Source organism: Haemorhous mexicanus, chromosome 25, assembly GCF_027477595.1.
Source record: "Haemorhous mexicanus isolate bHaeMex1 chromosome 25, bHaeMex1.pri, whole genome shotgun sequence".
In the NCBI taxonomy this organism is placed as follows: domain Eukaryota; kingdom Metazoa; phylum Chordata; class Aves; order Passeriformes; family Fringillidae; genus Haemorhous; species Haemorhous mexicanus.
In genome coordinates, this window is record NC_082365.1 from 3,437,467 (window position 1) to 3,460,335 (window position 22,869).

Genomic DNA, 22,869 nt, shown 5'->3' on the forward strand with positions numbered 1-22,869 from the left:
ATGCTGTTCTGGAAGAAAAAAAATAAAAATAAAAATAAATCATACCATTGTAAAAAAGATAAAAATAGATTTCCAATGAAACAACATCATCTTTATTGTAACTGCAACAGTAATTCCAGGAGAGTCAAGGTCAGAGGAGTTCAATTTTTAGAAGGTGAAGGAATTTGCCAGCCTCAATAAAAGCCAGGGAATCCCACAGGACAATGCTGGAATATTCCACACCCCACCTGAGCTGGACTCAGGGTCCTTCCTGATCGTTTTTAGAGCTTCACCTCTAGGAAATCTCCAAAATCCCCAAAGGATTCAGAAGCTGCTGCCACCAGAAATCCCAACTCATCCACGAGCTGCCTTGTGCCACCTCCCAGAGGCTGCTGACAGCACGGGCAGCTCGGGGACACAAAAATAAAAAGCAAAAAGCCCAAGAAGGATGCAAAGCTTGGCAGCTGGAAGAGGAGGGGAGCAACAGACAGAAGCACAGAGGGTTTGAGGAAAAAATCAAACCAGAAAAGGCAGGTCCAGTTTTTAATGTTTCCACCAGCAAACGTGGCAGGAGCTGTGTGAGGGGTGGAAGGTTTGGGGAGCTTCAGGAGCTTCAGGGAGTCAAAACTTTAAGGGAAGGATCTGGGTGCCTGGATAAAAGCAGATTGAAATGGCAGCACGAGGTCCTGCTGGGCCAGGGACTGCCCCAGCTCCCAAGAGCCCTGCAGCTGCTGCAGCCCCGAGCCCAGGGCCCACAGGAAAGGGGGAGCTGATCCCACAGAGCCCACAAATCCCACAGAGCCCACAAATCCCACAGAACTGGGGATTTGATCCCACAAATCCCACAGAACTGGGGATTTGATCCCACAAATCCCACAGGAAAGGGGAGCTGATCCCACAAATCCCACAGAGCCCACAAATCCCACAGAACTGGGGATTTGATCCCACAGAGCCCACAGGAATGGGGGAGCTGATCCCACAAATCCCACAGGAACGGGGAGCTGATCCCACAGGAAAGGGGAGCTGATCCCACAAATCCCACAGGAACGGGGGAGCTGATCCCACAGAGCCCACAGGAAAGGGGAGCTGATCCCACAGGAATAGGGGAGCTGATCCCACAGAGCCCACAGGAATGGGGGAGCTGATCCCACAGAGCCCACAAATCCCACAGAGCCCACAAATCCCACAGAACTGGGGATTTGATCCCACAAATCCCACAGGAACTGGGGAGCTGATCCTACAGAGCCCACAGGAACTGGGGAGCTGATCCCACAAATCCCCCAGGAACTGGGGAGCTCATCCTACAGAGCCCACAAATCCCACAGAACTGGGGAGCTGATCCCACAGAGCCCACAGGAACTGGGGAGCTGATCCCACAGAGCCCACAGGAACAGGGAGCTGATCCCACAGAGCCCACAGGAACTGGGGAGCTCATCCTACAGAGCCCACAAATCCCACAGAACTGGGGAGCTGATCCCACAAATCCCACAGAATTGGGGAGCTGATCCCACAGAGCCCACAGCGAGGGTGAGGAGCTGACTCCACAGATCCCAGAAGCAGGGTGGGAGCAGATCCCACAGGGAGGGGTGAGGAGAAAACCTCACAGGCAGGAGGGAAACTGATCCCACAGACAGGGGTGAGGAGCTGATGATCCCACAGATCCCTCAAACCTCACAGGAGGGGGGAGGAGCTGATCCTGCAGGCAGAAGAGGAGCTGACCCCACAGGAGAGGTGGGGAGCTGATCCTACAGACCCCAGAGGCAACAGGGGAGCAGATCCCACAGGAAGGGTGGGGACCTGATCCTACAGGAGAGGGGAGGAGCTGATCCTACAGGAAACAGGGGAGCAGATCCCACAAATCCCACAGGAGGGGTGGAGAGCTGATCCTACAGGCAGGAGGGAAACAGATCCCACAGACAGGGTGGGGAGCTGATCCTACAGACCCCAGAGGGGAGCAGAGCCCACAGACCCCACAGGAAGGGTGGGGAGCTGACCCACAGACCCCACAGGATGAGGAGCTGACCCCACAGGAGGAGGAGCTGATCCCACAGGTCTAAGGGGAGCAGACCCCACAGATCCTGCAGGAAGGGTGAGGAGCTGATCCAATAGATCCCACAGGATGAGGAGCTGATCCTACAGGCAGAAGGGGAGCTGACCCCCAGGATGAGGAGCTGATCCTACAGGCAGAAGGGGAGCTGACCCCACAGACCCCCCAGGTCTAAGGGGAGCTGACCCCCCAGACCCCCCCGGGCTGCCCAGTGCCCGCTGTGCCCCCGTGCCAGGCACCCCTGGGGCTCTGCTGAGGGCACCAGGAGGGAGAGAGGGAAGGGAACAGCCAGGGCTGACTCGGGGCACCTCCAGGGAGCAGAGCACTGCAGCAATCCTCTGCTCACACCCACAGCACATCCCACACCCCAAAAGCTGAAGAATTTTGTTTTACATTATCTGGTCATTTGTTTGGTTTGGGTTTTTTCCTTCCTTGGAAAAATGTAGAATAAAAACATTTTCCACCACAGCCAATGGAGAGCAGTTTTAAAAATGATTTTGCAATTTCTCTTCCCTGTTCTGCCCCTCTACAGAAGGGATAAAAGAAGGGTGTAGGTTGAATAGCTGAATTTCTCTGGAATGGGCTGCAATTTGCCTACAGCAGAAGAGTTTTGTGACAGAAGATCTCCCATCCTGACTGGAGGGTCTGTTCTAAACCAAAGACACTGGAGCATCTCCGAGTTTCTTGATTGCTTTCCATGAAAAACGTGCCTGAATCCAAGAAACACAGGATTCCTCCCTGTGCTCCATCCTCTCCACTGGAATTAGCTCAACTGCATTTCTGCTGAGAGTGAACTCCTCTCAAAGCCTGTTAAAGCAGAGCTTCATTATTTTTTTTTTCCATATATTCCAAATACAGAATAATAGTTTTAAACAGCTCTTACCAGCACTGGGAAAAAATCTATTCTACTTAAGGATTGGTAAGTGTGGTTTCCACAGATCAGTCTCAAACCTTATTGCTTCACAACTGCAGTGTCCCTTGAAAACAAATCAAATATTGAAAGCTCTGGGAATTTGTCTCAAATGGCTTTTCAGATTTGGCAGGGAGGGAGAACGGAATGGCCAACAGAGAACATCGACTTCCGACTCTGCCTGTGGAAGGGTTTCCTCTTATTAAAAAAGAATGACACTGGATTCACCAGCTGAAAGGAAAGACAGCATTCAAAGCCCATGAGTCAAGCCACAGCCAAAACCGTGTTCTACCCCTAAGTATTGTTTTCTTTTCCTTTTTCTTTTTTTTTTTTTTTTTCCTCTTTTTTTTTTTTAAACAAAGATTTTCCTCAACTGCCATTTTAATCTTCACCAGAGGGTGCTTCATCTTCAGATCCCTCATCCCCTGACTTTTCTGGTGGAGGGCTGGCTGATTTTTTCTTTTCTGGGGGACTTTCAGGCTCTTCATCCTCTTCTTTGGGGGATGGGGTTTTCTCTTTTGTTGCCTTGGAAGCTGTGGGGCGACCTGCCTTCCCTTTGCCTTTCACTGGGCTGGGGGTCACTGGAAAAAAAAAAACCTTGTAAAACTCAGCAGCAAAGGCAAAAAACCTCCCAGGAAATGGGATTTCAAAGCCATCCAGCAGCAGTCTGACCACAGCCACGGTGGTTTTAGCACTCCCAATGAGCAGAGCTGAAGGGAAGAGCAATCTAATGAGATTTCAAAGGTGTTTAATTGCAGGCCCTGGCTAATTGCTGGATGGGACATCGTAAATGGACACAGCTCTTGTCACAGCACAGCACACAGTGCTGTTAGCAGCTGAAATTTCCTGCAGAAATTCATCCAGTTTTCCTCTGGTTCACATTTCCCCACCCTGACAACAGCACAAAGTCTCAAACAAAGCCACAGATTTCAATTATTTGGCTGTGAGACACCAAGGCAGAATGCAGCCCCTCAGCAGGGAAGGTTCTCATGAGTTTTGACCATCAGGACACCAAATCAAGCCCTGAAGGAGGAACCAAAGCCAGCTCATCACTCCACACTGCTGCTTTAAATCGTGGCATTTTGGCCCTTCCAACACTTCTGTGGGACCCCAAGATTTCAAGCAAGCCTCTGCAGCAAAAAGCAAATCTGGGTTTTAAACTGAGCAACTCCCCTTGCTCAGACTCACCTGTAGCCTTTAGCCTGGGCTTGGGCATTTTCTTTTCTTTCCTCTCTGGCTTGGATTTCTTGGAGACCTTCTTATTTTTCTTTTTTGAACTGCCATAGTCACTGTCATCATCATCTTCCATGAGGAAGTCTTCATCACTTCCTGAATCTGCTGGAAGCATAAGGAAATTTCAGTTTTTTTGGGGGGAAAAAAACCAAAAAGGAAGGAAAAGATTCAGCTGAGATGTGCCAGTGAAATTGGGGACTCAGACTCTGAGACCTTGTGGGTTTCCATTTTAAAATCTGAGTGGGTTTTTGCATCAGCAATGCCACACAGACAGCAAAAAGCAGAAAAAAAGCATTGAGAAGTTGACAATTATCTTTCAGGGCTGCTTACAAAGAAATGGATCTCTGGAAAACACACACTCACATCCCTGGGGAAAAAAAATCTTCATCTGCAAGGAAAAGGCACCAAGATGAAATTTCTTGTCTCACAGATTCACTGAGGGAACTCTTCAGTTATTTAAGGATTTCCTACTTAAAAACTTTGGGCTGCAGAAGCTCCACAGCAGTTTTGAAGCACTGGTTTGTCTCCCACTGACCAGGACCAAGCATGCAGGAACAACAAGTGCTGCAAATTCATCACAGGTTCCAACTTTCAAGTCACACAAAGTTGCCACAGCCACATTTCTGTAATTTAAGTACTTGATGATTTAAATCTCAGTCTGGATAAAAACTGCAGGGAAGGGATCAACAGATCCCTTGTGAAGGGGGATTTGTCCCACAAATTTTGTGGGACACACACACAAAGCTTTGCTGCAAACTTGGAGCACAAACTCCAGCTGTGAAAACCCAACTTGCACAGGGAAAATGAGGAGCACAATTTCCATCCTCAGTGGCCCAGCAAAAAAAAAAAATCAAGCTGTGTCTCCTCTGCTGTCCCTTTTTCCAATCCCATGTACTCACTCTCCTGGAACTGTGCCTCATCATCCTCCTGCTCCTCCTCCTCACTCCCCACATCATCCATGAGCATCTCCCTCTGTTTGGAGGCTGCTTTGGACGCCGCCTGCCGCTGCTGACGGACGTTTTTGTGATCTTCCTTCTCATCCTCGCTGTCCTCTGCAGAGAAAGGCCCCAGATTGTGCTGAGCACAGAGCACAGAGCTCCTGCCACGAGGCAGCAAAATATTTTTAGAGCATTCACGAGGGAGTTAAAACATTCTCTGAGTGACCGTGGGGACAATTCAACCTCATCAACACCCTCCTCACCCACCCAAAGATCCTCGGCAAAATAACTGCTTTTGTTTCCTTTTTTATTTTTTACCTGCAGGCCTTTTCCTGGATTTGGAGGCTGCTCTCTTATTCTTGTCTGGTTTAGCCTTCTTTCCTTTTTTGCTTTTTTGGGAGCTCTCGTAGTCGCTGTCGGCTTTGCCGTCGTCGGCTCCTACGTCATCGTCCTCGCTGCCAAAATCTTCATCTGCAAGGAAAAGGCACCAAGGTGAAGTTTCTGGGATCATTCTGGATGAAAGCTGCAGGGAAGGGATCATATCCACTTCTGGAGGCAAATTTTACAGGACCATCACATTACACACACACACAAAACCATTATCCCAAACCAGGATGGAAAAGAACAGCAGCAGAGGCAACACGTGACTTAAAATAAATCAGAATAATTGAATTTCTGTCTCAAACTCTACTCCTGCAGCTCTCACAGGTGTGAACAGACATGATTTAAAGATACACAATCAGGACAATGCTGTCAGTTACCTGCTGAGTGTGAATCATCTTTCTTGGTCTTCACATCTTTGTCTTCTGAGTCCTCACTGCAACGACAGCAGGACAAAGTCTGAGTGCTTGGGTCAGTTTGATTTCAGTCACCCCTGTGTGGAAAACAACTTCCAAAGAGCAAACTGATGTCCAGGCTGAGAATTTTCACCTTTCCTGGACAGACCTCAGGATTACTCAGCTGTCTGTGGAGTTAGCAGGGTTGGGAAGATAAATTTCAAACTGGGAATCCCAGAAAAGCAAACTCCAACCAGAAATAATGAGATGGAGGTGAACCTGCACTTCACTCTCAAACCAAGCCACAACCCACATGGCTGCCAGGTCAGTCACAATTCTGATGGTTTATTTGCAGTCTAGAAATGAAATAAAGGTTTATCCTGAATAGATTTTAAGTCAGATAATTTCTATTATCTATATATGTTTATCTATACTATCTATATTTCTACTAATATTATTATAAATTCTACTATCAGAAAAGAATAGTTTTAATTGTGTTGCATTTTGGGAACATTGCCCACTGAGAGCAGCCCAAGGCAGCATTTTCCATCAACTCTGACCTGACTAGTGTTCTGTTGTCTTTATGTCATTGTTTAAATTCCATTCTGTGCATCTTGCTCTTAACTGGGACAAGTGTGACCTAAGCTTTCTCAAATGATTGGATCATTTCATTCATTTGGAAAATAAAAGACATCTCGGGGTGATAGAACAAGAACCAGCCTGCAGAACCTCAAGGACCTTCAGAACCAGCATCCCTGAAGCTGAAATCTGTCATAAAAACAAAAGAAAATATTTCAAAAGTCTCATGGCAATCATTGGGGCGCTGCAAAATGGAAATTCTCCAGAATTCTCCTTTTCAGCAGGGCAGCCCTGAGGCTGCTGGAGCAGCTCAGCTCCCAAAGCAAGGTCTGTGCTTAGGGATTACCCAAAAGGAGGAACAAAGAGCCACAGAACCCCCAGGTGTCCCCTGCCCTCAATCCCTGGCACCTCAGGGGTGCCCTGAGAGGCTGCAGGAGCTGCCCCTTGCCCTGACTCACCTGAGGAAGCAGCACCTGCCAACCCTGGTGCCTAAATCCCTTTCCCAACCTGCTCTGGAGCAGTGCTGATCCATCTAGAATCCAGTTTAAGTTGCCCTCCTGAGCACCTCGAATATTTATGGATTACCCAAAATGAGGAACAGAGAGCCCAGAACTTCCAGGTGTCCCCTGCCCTCAGTGCCACCCACCCCTGGCACCACAGGGGTGCCCTGAGAGGCTGCAGGAGCTGCCCCTTGCCCTGACCCACCTGAGGATGCAGCACCTGCCAACCCTGGTGCCTAAATCCCTTTTCCAACCTGCTCTGGAGCTGCTGCAGTGATGGAGCACTGCTGCCAGGAGTGTCCCAGGTGATTTCTGCTCACCTCAGTGTCTCAGCCCTGAGCCCCCAGATCTCACAGGAATTCCACTCCTCTTGGGAGATGCTGCTCCCACACCCAGGACAAGCTCTAAGAAATGTTCTGTGGTTTTTTTTTACCTGTCCTCCTGAGAATTCTTCCCAGATCTCCTCTTGTTTTTGGCCTCTCGGGGAGATGAGCGGATTTTCTTGGATGGGGGACCTGAATCTCTTCCATAATCATCATCTGGACAGACAGACAGACAGCACAAGATGAGTTTGGGTCAGTCATGCCCAGCAAACTGCTCAGCTCCAGCTCCAACTGAGCACTTCATGCACACCAAAAGGAAAAACATCTCAAAGGAAAAACATCAGAAAGGAAAAATAAACTCAGGTGGAAGCAAAGTCCTGGTGGGAATCACAGATTTGAGCTGTGCTGCTGCCACAGCACCATGGCAATGCCCTGTGCAGTCAGGGCTCCCACACAAAGCTCACCAGAGCACACAGGACTCATTTTGCATTTAGTTATTTTATAAGAATTACCCCCACAGGACTCATTTTGCATTTAGTTATTTTATAAGAATTACCCCCACAGGACTCATTTTGCATTTAGTTATTTTATAAGAATTCCCATCCACCTGTGATTCTGCAGGACTCCAGCAGCACACACCATCCACACCATGGAACAGGAGCTGACAGCACAACTCCTCCCACACCTCATCTCATCAATCAAACCACTGCAATTAAGAGTTTTGCATTTTTGTCTCATTTTAATTACCAGTGCAACCTCAGCATTGAGTTTATCATCCAAGAACTCAAAACATTCCTGAAATTTTCTGTTCATTCACACAGAAGAGATTTCTCTTTAGAGATGGGATCCAGAACTTTAACTCAGAGATTACACTTTTCCCAGATGTGATCCAGCATTATTTTGGTAATTCACACAGATTGTATTATTTTAGAAATGGGATCCAGAAATTCACAGAGATTAGATTTTTACCAAATGTGATCCAGCAATATTTTGTCAATTCACACACATTCTATTTTTTTTTTACAAATGGGATCCAGCAATGTTAATTCACACAGATTATTTCACAAATGGGATCTAGAATTTTAACTCAGAGATTCATTTTTTTCCAAATGTGATCCAGCACTATTTTGGTAATTCACACAGACTGTATGATTTCAGAAATGGGATCCAGCAATGTTAATTCACACAGATTATTTCACAAATGGGATCTAGAATTTTAACTCAGAGATTACACTTTTCCCAAATGTGATCCAGCACTATTTTGGTAATTCACACAGATTGTATGATTTCAGAAATGGGATCCAGCAATGTTAATTCACACAGATTATTTCACAAATGGGATCTAGAATTTTAACTCAGAGATTCATTTTTTTCCAAATGTGAACCAGCACTATTTTGGTAATTTATACAGATTATATTCTTATTAGAAATGGGATCCAGAAATGTTAATTCACACAGAATGTATGATTTCACAAATGGGATCCAGAAATTCACAGAGATTCCATTTTTTCCAAATGTGATCCAGCACTGTTTTGTCAATTCACACAATTATTTCACAAATGGGATCCAGAACTTTAACTCAGAGATTCAATTTTTTCCAGATGTGATGTAGCACTAGTTTATTAATTCACACAGATTGTATTATTTTACAGATGGGATCCAGAAATCCACAGATTACATTTTTACCAAATGTGATCCAGGAATATTTTGTCAATTCACACACATTCTAATTTTTTTTTACAAATGGGATCCAGCAATGTTAATTCACACAGACTGTATTATTTTAGAGATGGGATCCAGAATTTTAACTCAGAGATTACACTTTTCCCAAATGTGATCCAGCACTATTTTGGTAATTCACACAGATTGCATGATTTCAGAAATGGGATCCAGCAATGTTAATTCACACAGATTATTTCACAAATGGGATCTAGAATTTTAACTCAGAGATTCATTTTTTTCCAAATGTGATCCAGCACTATTTTGGTAATTTATACAGATTATATTCTTATTAGAAATGGGATCCAGAAATGTTAATTCACACAGAATGTATGATTTCACAAATGGGATCCAGAAATTCACAGAAATTCAATTTTTTCCAAATGTGAACCAGCACTATTTTGGTAATTTATACAGATTATATTCTTATTAGAAATGGGATCCAGCAATGTTAATTCGCACAGATTGCATTATTTCACAAATGGGATCCAGAAATTCACAGAGATTCCATTTTTTCCAAATGTGATCCAGCACTATTTTGTCAATTCACACAGATTATTTCACAAAGGGGATCCAGAATTTTAACTCAAGAGATTCCATTTTCTCCAGATGTGATCCAGCACTATTTTATTAATTCACAAACATTATATTTTTTTTTAGAAATGGGATCCAGAAATGTTAATTCACACAGATTGTATGATTTTACAAATGTGATAAAGAACTTTATTTCAGAGATTCCATTTTCTCCAGATGTGATCCAGCACTATTTTATTAATTCACACACATTATATTATTTTCCAAATGGGATCCAGAACTTTACTCAGAGATTCCATTTTCTCCAGATGTGATCCAGCACTATTTTGTCAATTCACACAAATGACATTATTTTTTATTTAGCTACAATCCCCCCAAATGCCTGATAATGTGGGCTCAACTGGAGCCATGAAATAAATGAAAACCATCTTTTTCTGTGGGAAGAAGTGGCACCAAGGAGCCTCTGCCCCAGAACAGAGCACAGAGCAAGGAAGGCCCTGCTGCCAAAGCCTCCAGGCACTGCAACAACAGCAGCAGGAAATAATAAGATTTCTATCACCATTGTTTGTGGAACACAAAACATTTGAGAATGATTCGATTTTTAAATAGTTATTAACAGTTCAGGCTGTGAAGAACAGAAACTCCTTGGAGCTGGAGTTGAGGATGTGATTAGAAGCAGAACAATTAATAATGAGAAGGAAATTAAGGAAAAAAAAATTCATTTACCAGCATCATCTGATTCCTGAAACTGGGAGTAATCCACCACCTTCCTGTTCCTGTTAAAAACAGAAGAAATTAGGAATTCATCCCTTCAGGGCTACTAAAGAAATGTCCCATCCTTGATTCCAGGGCTGCAATTGGAGCCCAAACCACCCCAAATACACTCTGATAACTCAGAACACTCTAAAGGGAACAAGAAATGTCCCATCCTTGATTGCAGGGTGCATTTGGAGCCCAAACCACCCCAAATAAACTCTGATAACTCAGCCCCTCTAAAAGGAACAAGAAATGTCCCATCCTTGATTCCAGGGCTGCATTTGGAGCCCAAACCACCCCAAATACACTCTGATAACTCAGCCCCTCTAAAAGGAACAAGAAATACAAGAAATGTCCCATCCTTGATTCCAGGGCTGCAATTGGAGCCCAAACCACCCCAAGGAAACTCTGATAACTCAGAACACTGTAAAAGGAACAAGAAATGTCCCATCCTTGATTCCAGGGTGCATTTGGAGCCCAAACCATCCCAAGGAAACTCTGATAATTCAGCCCCTGCTCTGCAGCCAGCAGGGAGCCCAAAGCACATCAAAGCCTCAGGAGCATTTTCCTGAGGAGATTTTATAAAAACCTGGACTGCAGCCTCAGAGTGTGAATGTTCTTTGTGATAAATACACAAAGCTTACAAACCAAACTTCTGCTGTTTGGGATTTCTGCTGTCACACCTTCTCCTCCAGTTTTTATTTCCCCACAGGATCCCTGGGTTTAGAGCATCTGAACTTCCCAGGAGCTCCCTGAGTGATTCACACTGACCTGGAACCAACAAAACCAAATCTGCTCCTTGGACTTACTGAGGCCTCCAAAATGGAACTGTTGTTATTTCATCAGCACCTTGTCCATCACAGCCAGCTGCTTTATTGATAAATATCACACCCAGCTGCTCTATTGATAAATATCACACCCAGCTGCTTTATTGATAAATATCAAACCCAGCTGCTCTATTGATAAATATCACACCCAGCTGCTCTATTGATAAATATCACACCCAGTTCCTTTATTGATAAATATCACACCCAGCTGCTTTACTGATAAATATCACACCCAGTTCCTTTATTGATAAATATCACACCCAGCTGCTTTATTGATAAATATCACACCCAGCTGCTTCATTGATAAATATCACACCCAGCTGCTTCATTGATAAATATCACACCCAGCTGCTTTATTGATAAATATCACACCCAGTTCCTTTATTGATAAATATCACACCCAGCTGCTTTATTGATAAATACCAAACCCCAGCTGCTCTATTGATAAATATCAAACTCAGTTCCTTTATTGATAAATATCACACCCAGCTGCTTTATTGATAAATACCAAACCCAGTTCCTTTATTGATAAATATCACACCCCAGCTGCTTTATTCACAGAGTATCAAATCCCAGCTGTTTTATTGACAAGGAATAAAAATCCCAACTCTTTTTATTGATTAAGTATCAAATCCCAACTCCTTTATTGACAGGCTATCCAATCCCAACTGTTTTATTGATAAAATAAATATCAAATCCCAACTCTTTTTATTGATAAACTATCAAATCCCAACTCTTTTACTGGCAAAGGATAAAAATCCCAGCTATTTTATTGATAAACTATCAAATCCCAACTGTTTTACTGACAAGGTATAAAAATCCCAATTCTTTTTACTGGCAAGTTATCAAATCCCAACTTTTTATTGATAAAGTATCAAATCCCAACTCATTTATTGACAAAGTATCAAATCCCAACTCATTTATTGATAAAGTATCAAATCCCAGCTTTTTTATTGATAAAGTATCAAATCCCAACTCTATATTGATAAATATCAAGTCCCAACTCTTTTTACTGACAAGATATCAAATCCCAGCTGTTTAACTGACAAGGGATAAAAATCCCAACTCTTTTTATCAATAAAGTATCAAATCCCAGCTCATTTATTGATAGAGTATCAAATCCTAACTCTCTTTATTGATAAAATATCAAACCCCAGCTGATTTATTGATAAAGTATCAAATCCCAAACTCATTTATTGACAAACTATCAAACCCCAACTCCTTTATTGACAAAGTATCAAATCCCAGCTGATTTATTGATAAAGTATCAAATCCCAAACTAATTTATTGACAAAGTATCAAACCCCAACTCATTTATTGATAGACTATCAAATCCCAGCTGTTTTATTGACAAAGTATCAAATCCCAGCTGATTTATTGACAAAGTATCAAACCCCAACTCATTTATTGATAAAGTATCAAACCCCAGCTGATTTATTGATACAGTATCAAACCCCAGCTGATTTATTGATAAAGTATCAAACCCCAAACTCATTTATTGATAAAGTATCAAACCCCAGCTTATTTACTGACACGATAACTGCCCCACAGAACAGCACCCAAGGCACACAATAACCCAATTAAATTTCAGCTGCTAATTGAGACTCCCAGCACTGCTGGAAGGCCTGACAGGGGCTGGGGGGCTGCAAAGATTCCCAGAGTCCTTTTTTCCTGGGATTTTGGCCCAAAATGGGATTGTGCAGCAATCCCCACCTGAGCTCAGCTCTTCAGCTGGAAACTCCACCCAGCACAAGGATCCTTCCTCCTCCTCCTCCTCCTCCTGCTCTCAGCACAATCCACACTGAGCTCCATTCATTGTCAATTAATTCATGATCATTAATTAATGGCTGATAAACCCAGCCAGTTCAAAGCCAGCAGGGCTTGTCCATCTAAAATCAAGTTTGCCCTCCTTGAGCATCTCTAACTCGTGGCTCACAGAAGGATGAAGGAGCAAAATTGGTTTTATTTCAACCCAAACTTCTTAAATTAAAAACCAAAAAATGAAACCAAATCCCTCAAAAAACACCCCAAAAACACCAAAAAGGCAAATGAAAGGAAGATTTGTACAGGTAAATCAAGTTTGTCCTCCTGAGCATCTCTAACTCGTGGCTCACAGAAGGATGAAGGAGCAAAATTGGTTTTATTTCAACCCAAACTTCTTAAATTAAAAACCAAAAAATGAAATCAAATCCCTGAAAAAACACCCCAAAAATACCAAAAAAAAACCAGTGAAAGGAAGAAAAAATTTGTACAGGTAAATCAAGTTTGTCCTCCTGAGCATTTCTAACTCGTGGCTCGCAGAAGGCTGAAGGAGCAAAATTGGTTTTATTTCAACCCAAACCTCTTGAAGAAATTAAAAACCAAAAGATGAAACCAAATCCCTCAAAATAAATGCCAAAAATATCAAAAAGGCAAATGAAAGGAATGAGCTGCTCTCCTGTACAAGCATCTCTAACTCGTGGCTCACAGAAGGATAAAGGAGCAAAATTGGTTTTATTTCAACCCAAACCTCTTAAATTAAAAACCAAAAAATGAAACCAAATCCCTTAAAAAAATCCTGCTCACTTTTCCTCACGTGGCCAGCAGAAAGTGATATTTGTATTTACAAGAAATACACTTTCACTTTTGCTTTGTTTCAGAAGAAAGGAAAAGTGAAAAAAAGAAACCAAGTGCAAGGATGGATTTTATCCTGATAACCATCAGAAGAACAACTGAGTTATTTAATAATCTGATTTTATGTATCAAGGTTTTTCCTGTGAAAGCATAAACAGGGTGAAAGAAATCTGATGGGAGTGCTCAGTGGGGTTTGAAATATAAAGTGAAATTTGAAGGGGATGAGCATTGATCAGTGGGGTTTGAAATATAAATTTAAAGGGGATGGGCATTGTTAGAGTGGTTTAAAATATCAATTTAAATTTGAAGGGGATGGGCATTGGTCAAGGTGGTTTAAAATTTAAATTTGAAGGGGATGGGCATTGATCAGTGCAGTTTAAAATATAAATTTGAAAGGGATAGGCAGTGTTCAGTGTGCTTTAAAATATAAATATAAATTTGAAGGGGATGGGCATTGCTCAGGGTGGTTTAAAATTTAAATTTGAAGAGGATGGGCATTGCTCAAGGTGGTTTAAAATACAAATTTAAATTTAAAGGGGATGGCATTGTTAGGGTGGTTTGAAATATAAATATAAATTTGAAGGGGATGGGCATTGCTCAAGGTGGTTTAAAATATAAATTTGAAGGGGAGGGCATTGATCAGTGGGGTTTAAAATATAAATTTGAAGGGCATGGGCATTGCACAAGGTGGTTTAAAATATAAATTTAACTTTAAAGGGGATGGGCATTGCACAAGGTGGTTTAAAATTTAAATTTAAAGGGGATGGGCATTGCTCAAGGTGGTTTAAAATATAAATTTAAAGGGGATGGGCATTGCTCAAGGTGGTTTAAAATATAAATTTAACTTTAAAGGGGATGGGCATTGCACAAGGTGGTTTAAAATTTAAATTTAAAGGGGATGGGCATTGCTCAGGGTGGTTTTAAAATTTAAATTTGAAGGGGATGGGCATTGCTCAGGGTGGTTTAAAATATAAATTTAAATGTGAAGGTAACTTCCTTGCTGCTCCACATTAACACAAAAGGGCAGGTAAAAAGTTCAGAGAAGTTTTTGGTAACAGCTGTCAGTGTAATATTTTTGGGATTATCAAGAACCCATCATGATTTGGGAGGGAAGCACTCAGTGAAATAATTCCCAGTCATTTACCTACAGCCCAGAAATGCAGAGAAATTCCTGCAAGCTGCACTTGATGCCTGCCAAAGGGCAGTTTTGGAGTTATGAAAAGCAACATCAACATGTCCAGGGGGCACTAAATGACCACAAAACTGAGAAAAAATTGTCATCCTCATCTTCAGTTGAGTCCCTAAACCCTCAGCTTTTGATTTAAATCAGCACCAGCACAGCCCCACAACCAGACAGAAAAGTTTGGGGTTTTTTTAAGAGCATAATGCACAGGTGAAATGCAACATCAACATCTCAAAGGGTCACTAAATTCCTATAAAACTGAGAAAAAAATTGTCATCCTCATCTTCAGTTTAGTCCCTAAACTCTCAGCTTTTAAATCAGCATCAGCACAGGCCTAAAATCAAATTAAAAGTTTGGGGTTTTCTTTAAGAGCATAATGCACAGGTGAAATGCAACACCAACATCTCAAAGGGTCACTAAATTCCTATAAAACTGAGAAAGGATCTCAACATCTTCACTTTAGTCCCTAAACCCTCAGCTTTTGATTTAAATCAGCACCAGCACAGCCCCACAATCAGAGAGAAAAGTTTTGGGATTTTTAAAAGAGAATAATGCACAGGTGAAATGCAACATCAACATCTCAAAGGGTCACTAAATGCCAACAAAACTGAGAAAAAATTGTCATCCTCACTCCTCATCTTCAGTTTAGTCCCTAAACCCTCAGCTTTTAAACCAGCATCAGCACAGCCCCAGAGTCATACAAATATGAAGGGGATGGGCATTGTTCAGAGGAGTTTAAAATATAAATTTAAATTTATTAGGTTTATAAGGTTTTCTTTAAGGGAATGCACAGATGAAATGCAACATCAACATCTCAAAGGGTCACTAAATGCCTGTAAAACTGAGAAAGGATCTCAACATCTTCACTTTAGTCCTTAAACTCTCAGTTTTTAAACCAACAGCAGCACAGCCCCACAATCAGAGAGAAAAGTTTTGGGATTTTTAAAAGAGAATAATGCACAGGTGAAATGCAACATCAACATCTCAAAGGGTCATTAAATGCCCATAAAACTGAGAAAAAAATTGTCATCCTCATTCCTCATCTTCAGTTTAGTCCCTAAACCCTCAGCTTTTAAATCAGCACCAGCACAGGCCTAAAATCAAATTAAAAGTTTGGGTTTTCTTTAAGAGAAAAATGCACAGGTGAAATGCAACATCAACATGTTCAAGAGTCATTAAATGCCCACAAAACTGAGAAAAAAATTGTCATCCTAGTAATTTGCAGTTTAGTCCCTAAACTCTCAGTTTTTAAATCAACATCAGCACAGGCCCACAGTCATATAAATATGAAGGGGATGGGCATTGTTCAGAGGGGTTTAAAATATAAATTTAAATTTATTAGGTTTATAAGGTTTTCTTTAAGGGAATGCACAGATGAAATGCAACACCAACATCTCAAAGGGTCACTAAATGCCTGTAAAACTGAGAAAGGATCTCAACATCTTCACTTTAGTCCCTAAACCCTCAGCTTTTGATTTAAATCAGCACCAGCACAGCCCCACAACCAGACAGAAAAGTTTGGGGTTTTTTTAAGAGAATAATGCACAGGTGAAATGCAACACCAACATCTCAAAGGGTCACTAAATTCCTGTAAAACTGAGAAAAAATTGTCATCCTAATAATTTGCAGTTTAGTCCTTAAACTCTCAGCTTTTAAACCAACATCAGCACAGGCCTAAAATCAAATTAAAAGTTTGGGGTTTTCTTTAAGAGCATAATGCACAGGTGAAATGCAACATCAACATGTCCAGGGGGCACTAAATTCCTATAAAACTGAGAAAGGATCTCAACATCTTCACTTTAGTCCCTAAACTCTCAGTTTTGGATTTAAATCAGCACCAGCACAGCCCCACAACCAGAGAGAAAAGTTTGGGGTTTTTCTAAGAGAATAGTGCACAGGTGAAATGCAACATCAACATCTCAAAGGGTCACTAAATGCCAACAAAACTGAGAAAAAAATGTCATCCTCACTCCTCATCTTCAGTTTAGTCCCTAAACCCTCAGTTTTTAAATCAACATCAGCACAGCCCCACAGTCATACAAATATGAAGGGGATGGGCATTGTTCAGAGGGGTTTAAAATATAAATTTAAATTTATTAGGTTTATAAGGTTTTCTTTAAGGGAATGCACAGATGAAATGCAACACCAACATCTCAAAGGGTCACTAAATGCCTGTAAAACTGAGAAAGGATCTCAACATCTTCAGTTTAGTTCTTAAACCCTCAGTTTTTAAATCAGCATCAGCACAGGCCTAAAATCAAATTAAAAGTTTGGGGTTTTCTTTAAGAGCATAATGCACAGGTGAAATGCAACATCAACATGTCCAGGGGTCACTAAATTCCTATAAAACTGAGAAAGGATCTCAACATCTTCACTTTAGTCCCTAAACTCTCAGTTTTGGATTTAAATCAGCACCAGCACAGCCCCACAATCAGAGAGAAAAGTTTTGGGATTTTTAAAAGAGAATAATGCACAGGTGAAATGCAACACCAACATCTCAAAGGGTCACTAAATTCCTGTAAAACTGAGAAAAAATTGTCATCCTAATAATTTGCAGTTTAGTCCCTAAACTCTCAGCTTTTAAATCAGCATCAGCACAGGCCTAAAATCAAATTAAAAGTTTGGGGTTTTCTTTAAGAGCATAATGCACAGGTGAAATGCAACACCAACATCTCAAAGGGTCACTAAATTCCTATAAAACTGAGAAAGGATCTCAACATCTTCACTTTAGTCCCTAAACCCTCAGCTTTTAAATCAACACCAGCACAGCCCCACAACCAGACAGAAAAGTTTTGGGATTTTTAAAAGAGAATAATGCACAGGTGAAATGCAACATCAACATCTCAAAGGGTCACTAAATGCCCACAAAACTGAGAAAAAAATTGTCATCCTCATCTTCAGTTCAGCCCCTAAACCCTCAGCTTTTAAACCAACAGCAGCACAGGCCTAAAATCAAATTAAAAGTTTGGGTTTCTTTAAGAGCATAATGCACAGGTGAAATGCAACACCAACATGTCTAAAGGTCACTAAATTCCTGTAAAACTGAGAAAAAATTGTCATCCTCATTTCTCATCTTCAGTTTAGTCCCTACACCCTCAGTTTTTAAACCAACAGCAGCACAGCCCCACAATCAGAGAAAAAAGTTTTGGGTTTTTCTAAGAGAATAGTGCACAGGTGAAATGCAATATCAACATGTCCAGGGTCACTAAATTCCTGTAAAACTGAGAAAAAAAAGTCATCCTCATCTTCAGTTCAGTCCCTAAATCTCAGTTTTTAAACCAACATCAGCACAGCCCCACAATCAGAGAGAAAAGTTTGGGGTTTTTTAAGGGAATGCACAGATTCCCAGATATTTGTACAGGCTTTAAGCCCCACATTTTAAAAAATCCCCCAACAAATAATCCTGCAGAGCAATGCTAAAAGGAGCCTCCAAAAATCCAGTTCAGGTCAGATAAAAGCACCCAGCCTCAATCCAGCAGAGCAAAGGCAAGGAGATGAAATGGTTATTGAGGTTTTTGGGGTTTTATTTCCAGCACAGCCTCGATTTACCCAAAGTAACCAAAACTCCTCAGCATTTGTGAGCAAAGCCCCAGCCCCTCCTGACCCTCAGGGCTGCCTCAGTCAGGTTTCACTCTCAGGTGAAGGTGAGACCAAAATCAACACCAAACATTGCCACTAAAAGCATTTTTGGGGCCTTTTTGATGCACAGAAACACAGATTCCAGGCAGGAGTGTTCCCTGCAGGGATTTTCAGAGCTGCAAAGCAAATGTGCAGGGCTGGATTTGGGTTGGGTTTAAAGCCACCACCAGGAGGTGGCACAGGGCACCTGGTGACATCAGGGTCACTCTGGGTTCAAAGTGGACTCACAGAGCTCAGCTTTGGGTCTGGCTGACTCCCCACGCCAGGTTCTGAGAGGTTCTCAGGGCTCCACACCACCCTGAACTCCACAGAACAATGAAATCATTTCTGCAGCAATCACTAAAGCACTTCTGTGCTCATTCTCTATTTGATTTTAGCTAGAATTGGGATTTTACTACAGAAATGATGCAGAGCAGGAGGGAACCAAACCCCGAGAGCCAGCTCAGCCCCCCTCCCTGGTATTCTGAATTTTTTTGTGCCTCCACCTTCAAAGATCAGCTTTTCACTCCTCCATCTGGGCCATCACTCCATTTTCCTATGTGCCAATCCCCAAGGAACTGCTGCTTGCCTGCAATCCCACAGAAACTTTTCCACACTCACAATTATTTATTTCACATCACCCACTGACAACAAGTTACATTTAATAGAGATTTTTTTTTTTTCTTCCTGCATGTAAAATTTCACCCTGCAGTGCCAACAGTGGAAGGATTCAAATCCAGAAAAATGAAGGTGGTAAAGCCCTGAAGCACTGAGATAAATTCATAACTGGCTTTAAGGTTAAAATGAATGATCAAAAAACCCCTGGGATTTCCACCCCTGCCCACAGCACCTCAAACTGCAAAGCCAGCAGGAGAAAACCAGCAAGCAAAAGTGACCAGTGAGAAACAGCAGAAAGCTGCACCAGAAGTCAAAATTCTGATTTTAAACACATTAATTGATGCTGTATATATTAAAAAAATAGTGGCTCCAAGTATTTAATTTAATTTTATCCCTTTAAGCAGCCCCAGCTCTCTCTGCAGAGTGACACCAGAGATGCAGAAATTCAGTCATTTCAGCTTTCTTTAGTTTTTACTCCTTGCCTTTTTTTAAGAGCACCGAGGACTCCATCACTGCCCACCCAGGAGCAGTGGAATTGTGCAGGAAGCACCTGGCTCTCAGGGCCAGCCCCATCAAGCCTGTAACAGCCAGGACTTTATTCCTATTTAATTTGAAATACCTGACATCAAGAGCCAGACTCAGCCTCAGGTCGGTTTTCTCAACAAGTGGAGCAAAAACTTGGGATATAGGATGGATTGGATGAAGCTCACTGCTTTAGGTGCACACAAATTCCACCACACACCAGCAGAAAACACCAATTAATTCCAACAACACTCACCAGAGGAAAACTCCCCCACCACTACATCTCACTCTGATGAAAAACTTTTCACCAGGCTTCCATTTGCCCAAAAACCAGCAAAGAGAGGCAGAAAAAAACTTCATTCCAGCATCAATTTAGGAATGGACTGAAATCTACAGGCAGGGTTTTGGAGCTAGCAGAGCAGAATAATGCAGCAGGCACTGAATATTTACCTTTTTTCCCCTGGAAGGGTGATTAAATCCAGGGGTCCTGCCCCTGCCAGGAGGGTTTGTGCTCCTGCTGGACTTTGGTGTTTCGTTTTCCTGCAGAGCAGAGCCTGAGAGCAGGCAGACCTCTCACAACATTCCAGGACTGGACAGAGGTGTTTTATTTTAATTACTTTTTTGAAACTCTGGCAAAAATACTGAATTCCAGCAAGCTCAGAGGCTCTGCTTGTAAAGACAGCAGCCTTTTCTTACCTGGAGGAAATCTCCAGCACTGAAGTGTCCCCTCAGGCAGCAGAGTGCCATCAGCACTAATTTGGGCAGCTCACCCACCCCTGAGCCACTCCCCTACTTTGCAAAATCCTGGCTTCCATTGCTGTTTTAAATTCTGCATTATGAGAGACATTGCTTCAACACAAATGCTGTCACCTTTAAATGTACAGATGCATCACTGTCACAATAATTTGTATTTTTTTGTTAAATTAGCCAAAACATCCAACATCACCAGCCCAGGCTCGCTGGGAATAAAACTCCAGCTGGGAATAAAACTCCAGCTGGGAATAAAACTCCAGCTGGGAATAAAACTCCAGCCAGTCACTTGAGAATGAAGAAATTCCAAAGCATGAGAAGAACACCGTGGGAAACCTCACACCTTCCTATAAAGCCAACTTCAATCACCAGCTCACTCTTTTGCCACCTCCTGGGTAAAGCTTTGAGACACAAGGGAATCCCAGAACATCCTGAGCTGGAATGGACCCACAGGGATCATCCAGTGCCACTCCTGGCTCTGCACAGACACCCCAAAATCCCACCCTGGGCATCCCTGGCAGCAATGACCAAACTCTCCTGCAGCTCTGCGGCTGTGCCCATTCCCTGGGCAGTGCCCAGCACCCTCTGAGGGAAGAAATATCCCAAATATTTCCCCAAACACCCACCCTGACACAGCTCTGCACCCCCTCCCTTTGGACACATCCCCAAACCCACCTTGCTCCATCCCAGCCCACCCAGCAATGTCCAAACTCTCCTGGACCTCTGCAGCTGTGCCCATTCCCTGGGCAGCCTGGGCAGTGCCCAGCACCCTTTGAGGGAAGAAATATCCCAAATATCCACCCTGACAGAGCTCTAGCCCTTCCCTGGGGCACCCCTTCCCTTTGGACACATCCCCAAACCCACCTCGCTCCATCCCAGCCCACCCAGCGCTGCCCAAACTCTCCTGGAGCTCTGCGGCTGTGCCCATTCCCTGGGCAGTGCCAGCACCCTCTGAGGGAAGAAATATCCCAAATATTTCCCCAAACACCCACCCTGACACAGCTCTGCACCCCCTCCCCTTGGACACATCCCCAAACCCACCTCGCTCCATCCCAGCCCACCCAGCAATGTCCAAACTCTCCTGGAGCTCTGCAGCTGTGCCCATTCCCTGGGCAGCCTGGGCAGTGCCCAGCACCCTTTGAGGGAAGAAATATCCCAAATATCCACCCTGACAGAGCTCTAGCCCTTCCCTGGGGCACCCCTTCCCTTTGGACACATCCCCAAACCCACCTCGCTCCATCCCAGCCCACCCAGCGCTGCCCAAACTCTCCTGGAGCTCTGCGGCTGTGCCCACTCCCTGGGCAGCCTGGGCAGTGCCAGCACCCTCTGAGGGAAGAAATATCCCAAATATTTCCCCAAACACCCACCCTGACACAGCTCTGCACCCCCTCCCTTTGGACACATCCCCAAACCCACCTCGCTCCATCCCAGCCCACCCAGCGCTGCCCAAACTCTCCTGCAGCTCTGCCCACTCCCTGGGCAGTGCCCAGCACCCTTGGAGAGAAGAAGTATCCCAAATACTAAGAGAATATACAGAGGGAATATTTCTCCCCTCCGAGATTAGAAATATTCCCCAAACACCTCCCCTGACACAGCCCCAGCCCTTCCCTGGGGCACCCCCTCCCCGTCCCGCACATCCCCCAATCCACCACGCTCCATCCCACCGCACCGAGCCCACCAACCCCGCTCAACCCCGGCCACCAGCCCCAGCCCCACCTCACCCAGCAGAGCCCGGCTGCCGAAGGCTGGGAAATGAAGAGAAAAGGCGGAAAGCGGCGGCGGGAAGGCGAGCGGGGAGCGCGCAGCCCGCGGCCGGCCGGCCGGGCGGAGCAGGGCGTGTGGCAGCGGCGCTCGCAGCGAGGGGGCGGCTCCAGGCGGCTCCTCCCCTACGCGTGGTTCCCCATGCACAGCCCCCGTGCCCCGGACCCTCGCCGGATGGCACCGCGTCCCCTCCCCCGGCAGCGTGCTCGGCCCGGCCCCGCCGCCCGGAGGGGGCCGCGGATCGCGGCCAGAGCGGCGCCCGCCCCGCGCCAAGTGGGTCACGGCGGCGGCGGCGAAAAAAAATTCGCTTTTCCCCCGTTACAAAATGTGGGACAGCGGCCGCGGGGCCGGCCCGGCGAGGCCCCCGGGCGAGGGCGAGCGGCGCGGTGCGAAATGCGGCGGTGATGGCGGTGGCCGTGCCAAGTTAGCGGGGGGAAACAAGGGGAAATAGAGGAGAAACCCGCACGGCCTGCCCCGAGCGAGGCCTGCCCTGCGCGGGGCCGGCCCGGCGGGAGCGCTGCCGCGGGCACTCACCTGACGGGCCGCGACATCCTCCCGGCGCTTCGGGCCGCGCGGGGCCGGGCGCGGAGCTAACGGGGACGCTGAGGCCGCCGGGGCCGCTGAGGCCGCCCGGAGCGAGCGGGAGCGCTGGGCCCAGCGCCTCAGGCCGCGCCTGCGGAGCT

At 44.4% G+C, this 22,869-nt stretch overlaps 1 protein-coding gene across 3 annotated transcripts; it reads right to left on the reverse strand.

Annotated features, from left to right (window-relative positions):
* Positions 1–69: 69 nt before the first annotated feature.
* NUCKS1 (nuclear casein kinase and cyclin dependent kinase substrate 1) lies at positions 70–22,869 on the reverse strand. 3 transcript variants are annotated; one of them, XR_009489452.1, is made up of 9 exons: positions 22,721–22,869; positions 10,265–10,314; positions 7,396–7,501; positions 5,869–5,924; positions 5,426–5,578; positions 5,069–5,221; positions 4,125–4,274; positions 1,777–3,517; positions 70–1,718 (listed from the first exon to the last, which is right to left on the reverse strand). XR_009489452.1 is itself a non-coding variant. In XM_059868043.1 (8 exons), the coding sequence occupies exons 1-8, from the start codon at positions 22,735–22,737 to the stop codon at positions 3,318–3,320; spliced, it is 882 nt and encodes a 293-aa protein (XP_059724026.1). In that variant the 5' UTR covers positions 22,738–22,869; the 3' UTR covers positions 70–3,317. The 3 variants fall into 3 exon arrangements, 2 of the variants coding, with proteins under 2 accessions (XP_059724026.1, XP_059724025.1); XM_059868043.1 differs by having other exon boundaries at positions 70–3,517; positions 4,125–4,271; XM_059868042.1 differs by having other exon boundaries at positions 70–3,517.

Bases quoted from the DNA above. Each gene is read 5' to 3' on its own strand.
- NUCKS1 (XM_059868042.1), bottom strand. The intron at 5,222-5,425 runs GTAAAAAATAAA...CTTTCTCTGCAG, and splicing joins ATCCAGGAAAAGGCCTGCAG to AGGACAGCGAGGATGAGAAG. The intron at 4,275-5,068 runs GTGAGTACATGG...TTATGCTTCCAG, and splicing joins TGAGGCACAGTTCCAGGAGA to CAGATTCAGGAAGTGATGAA.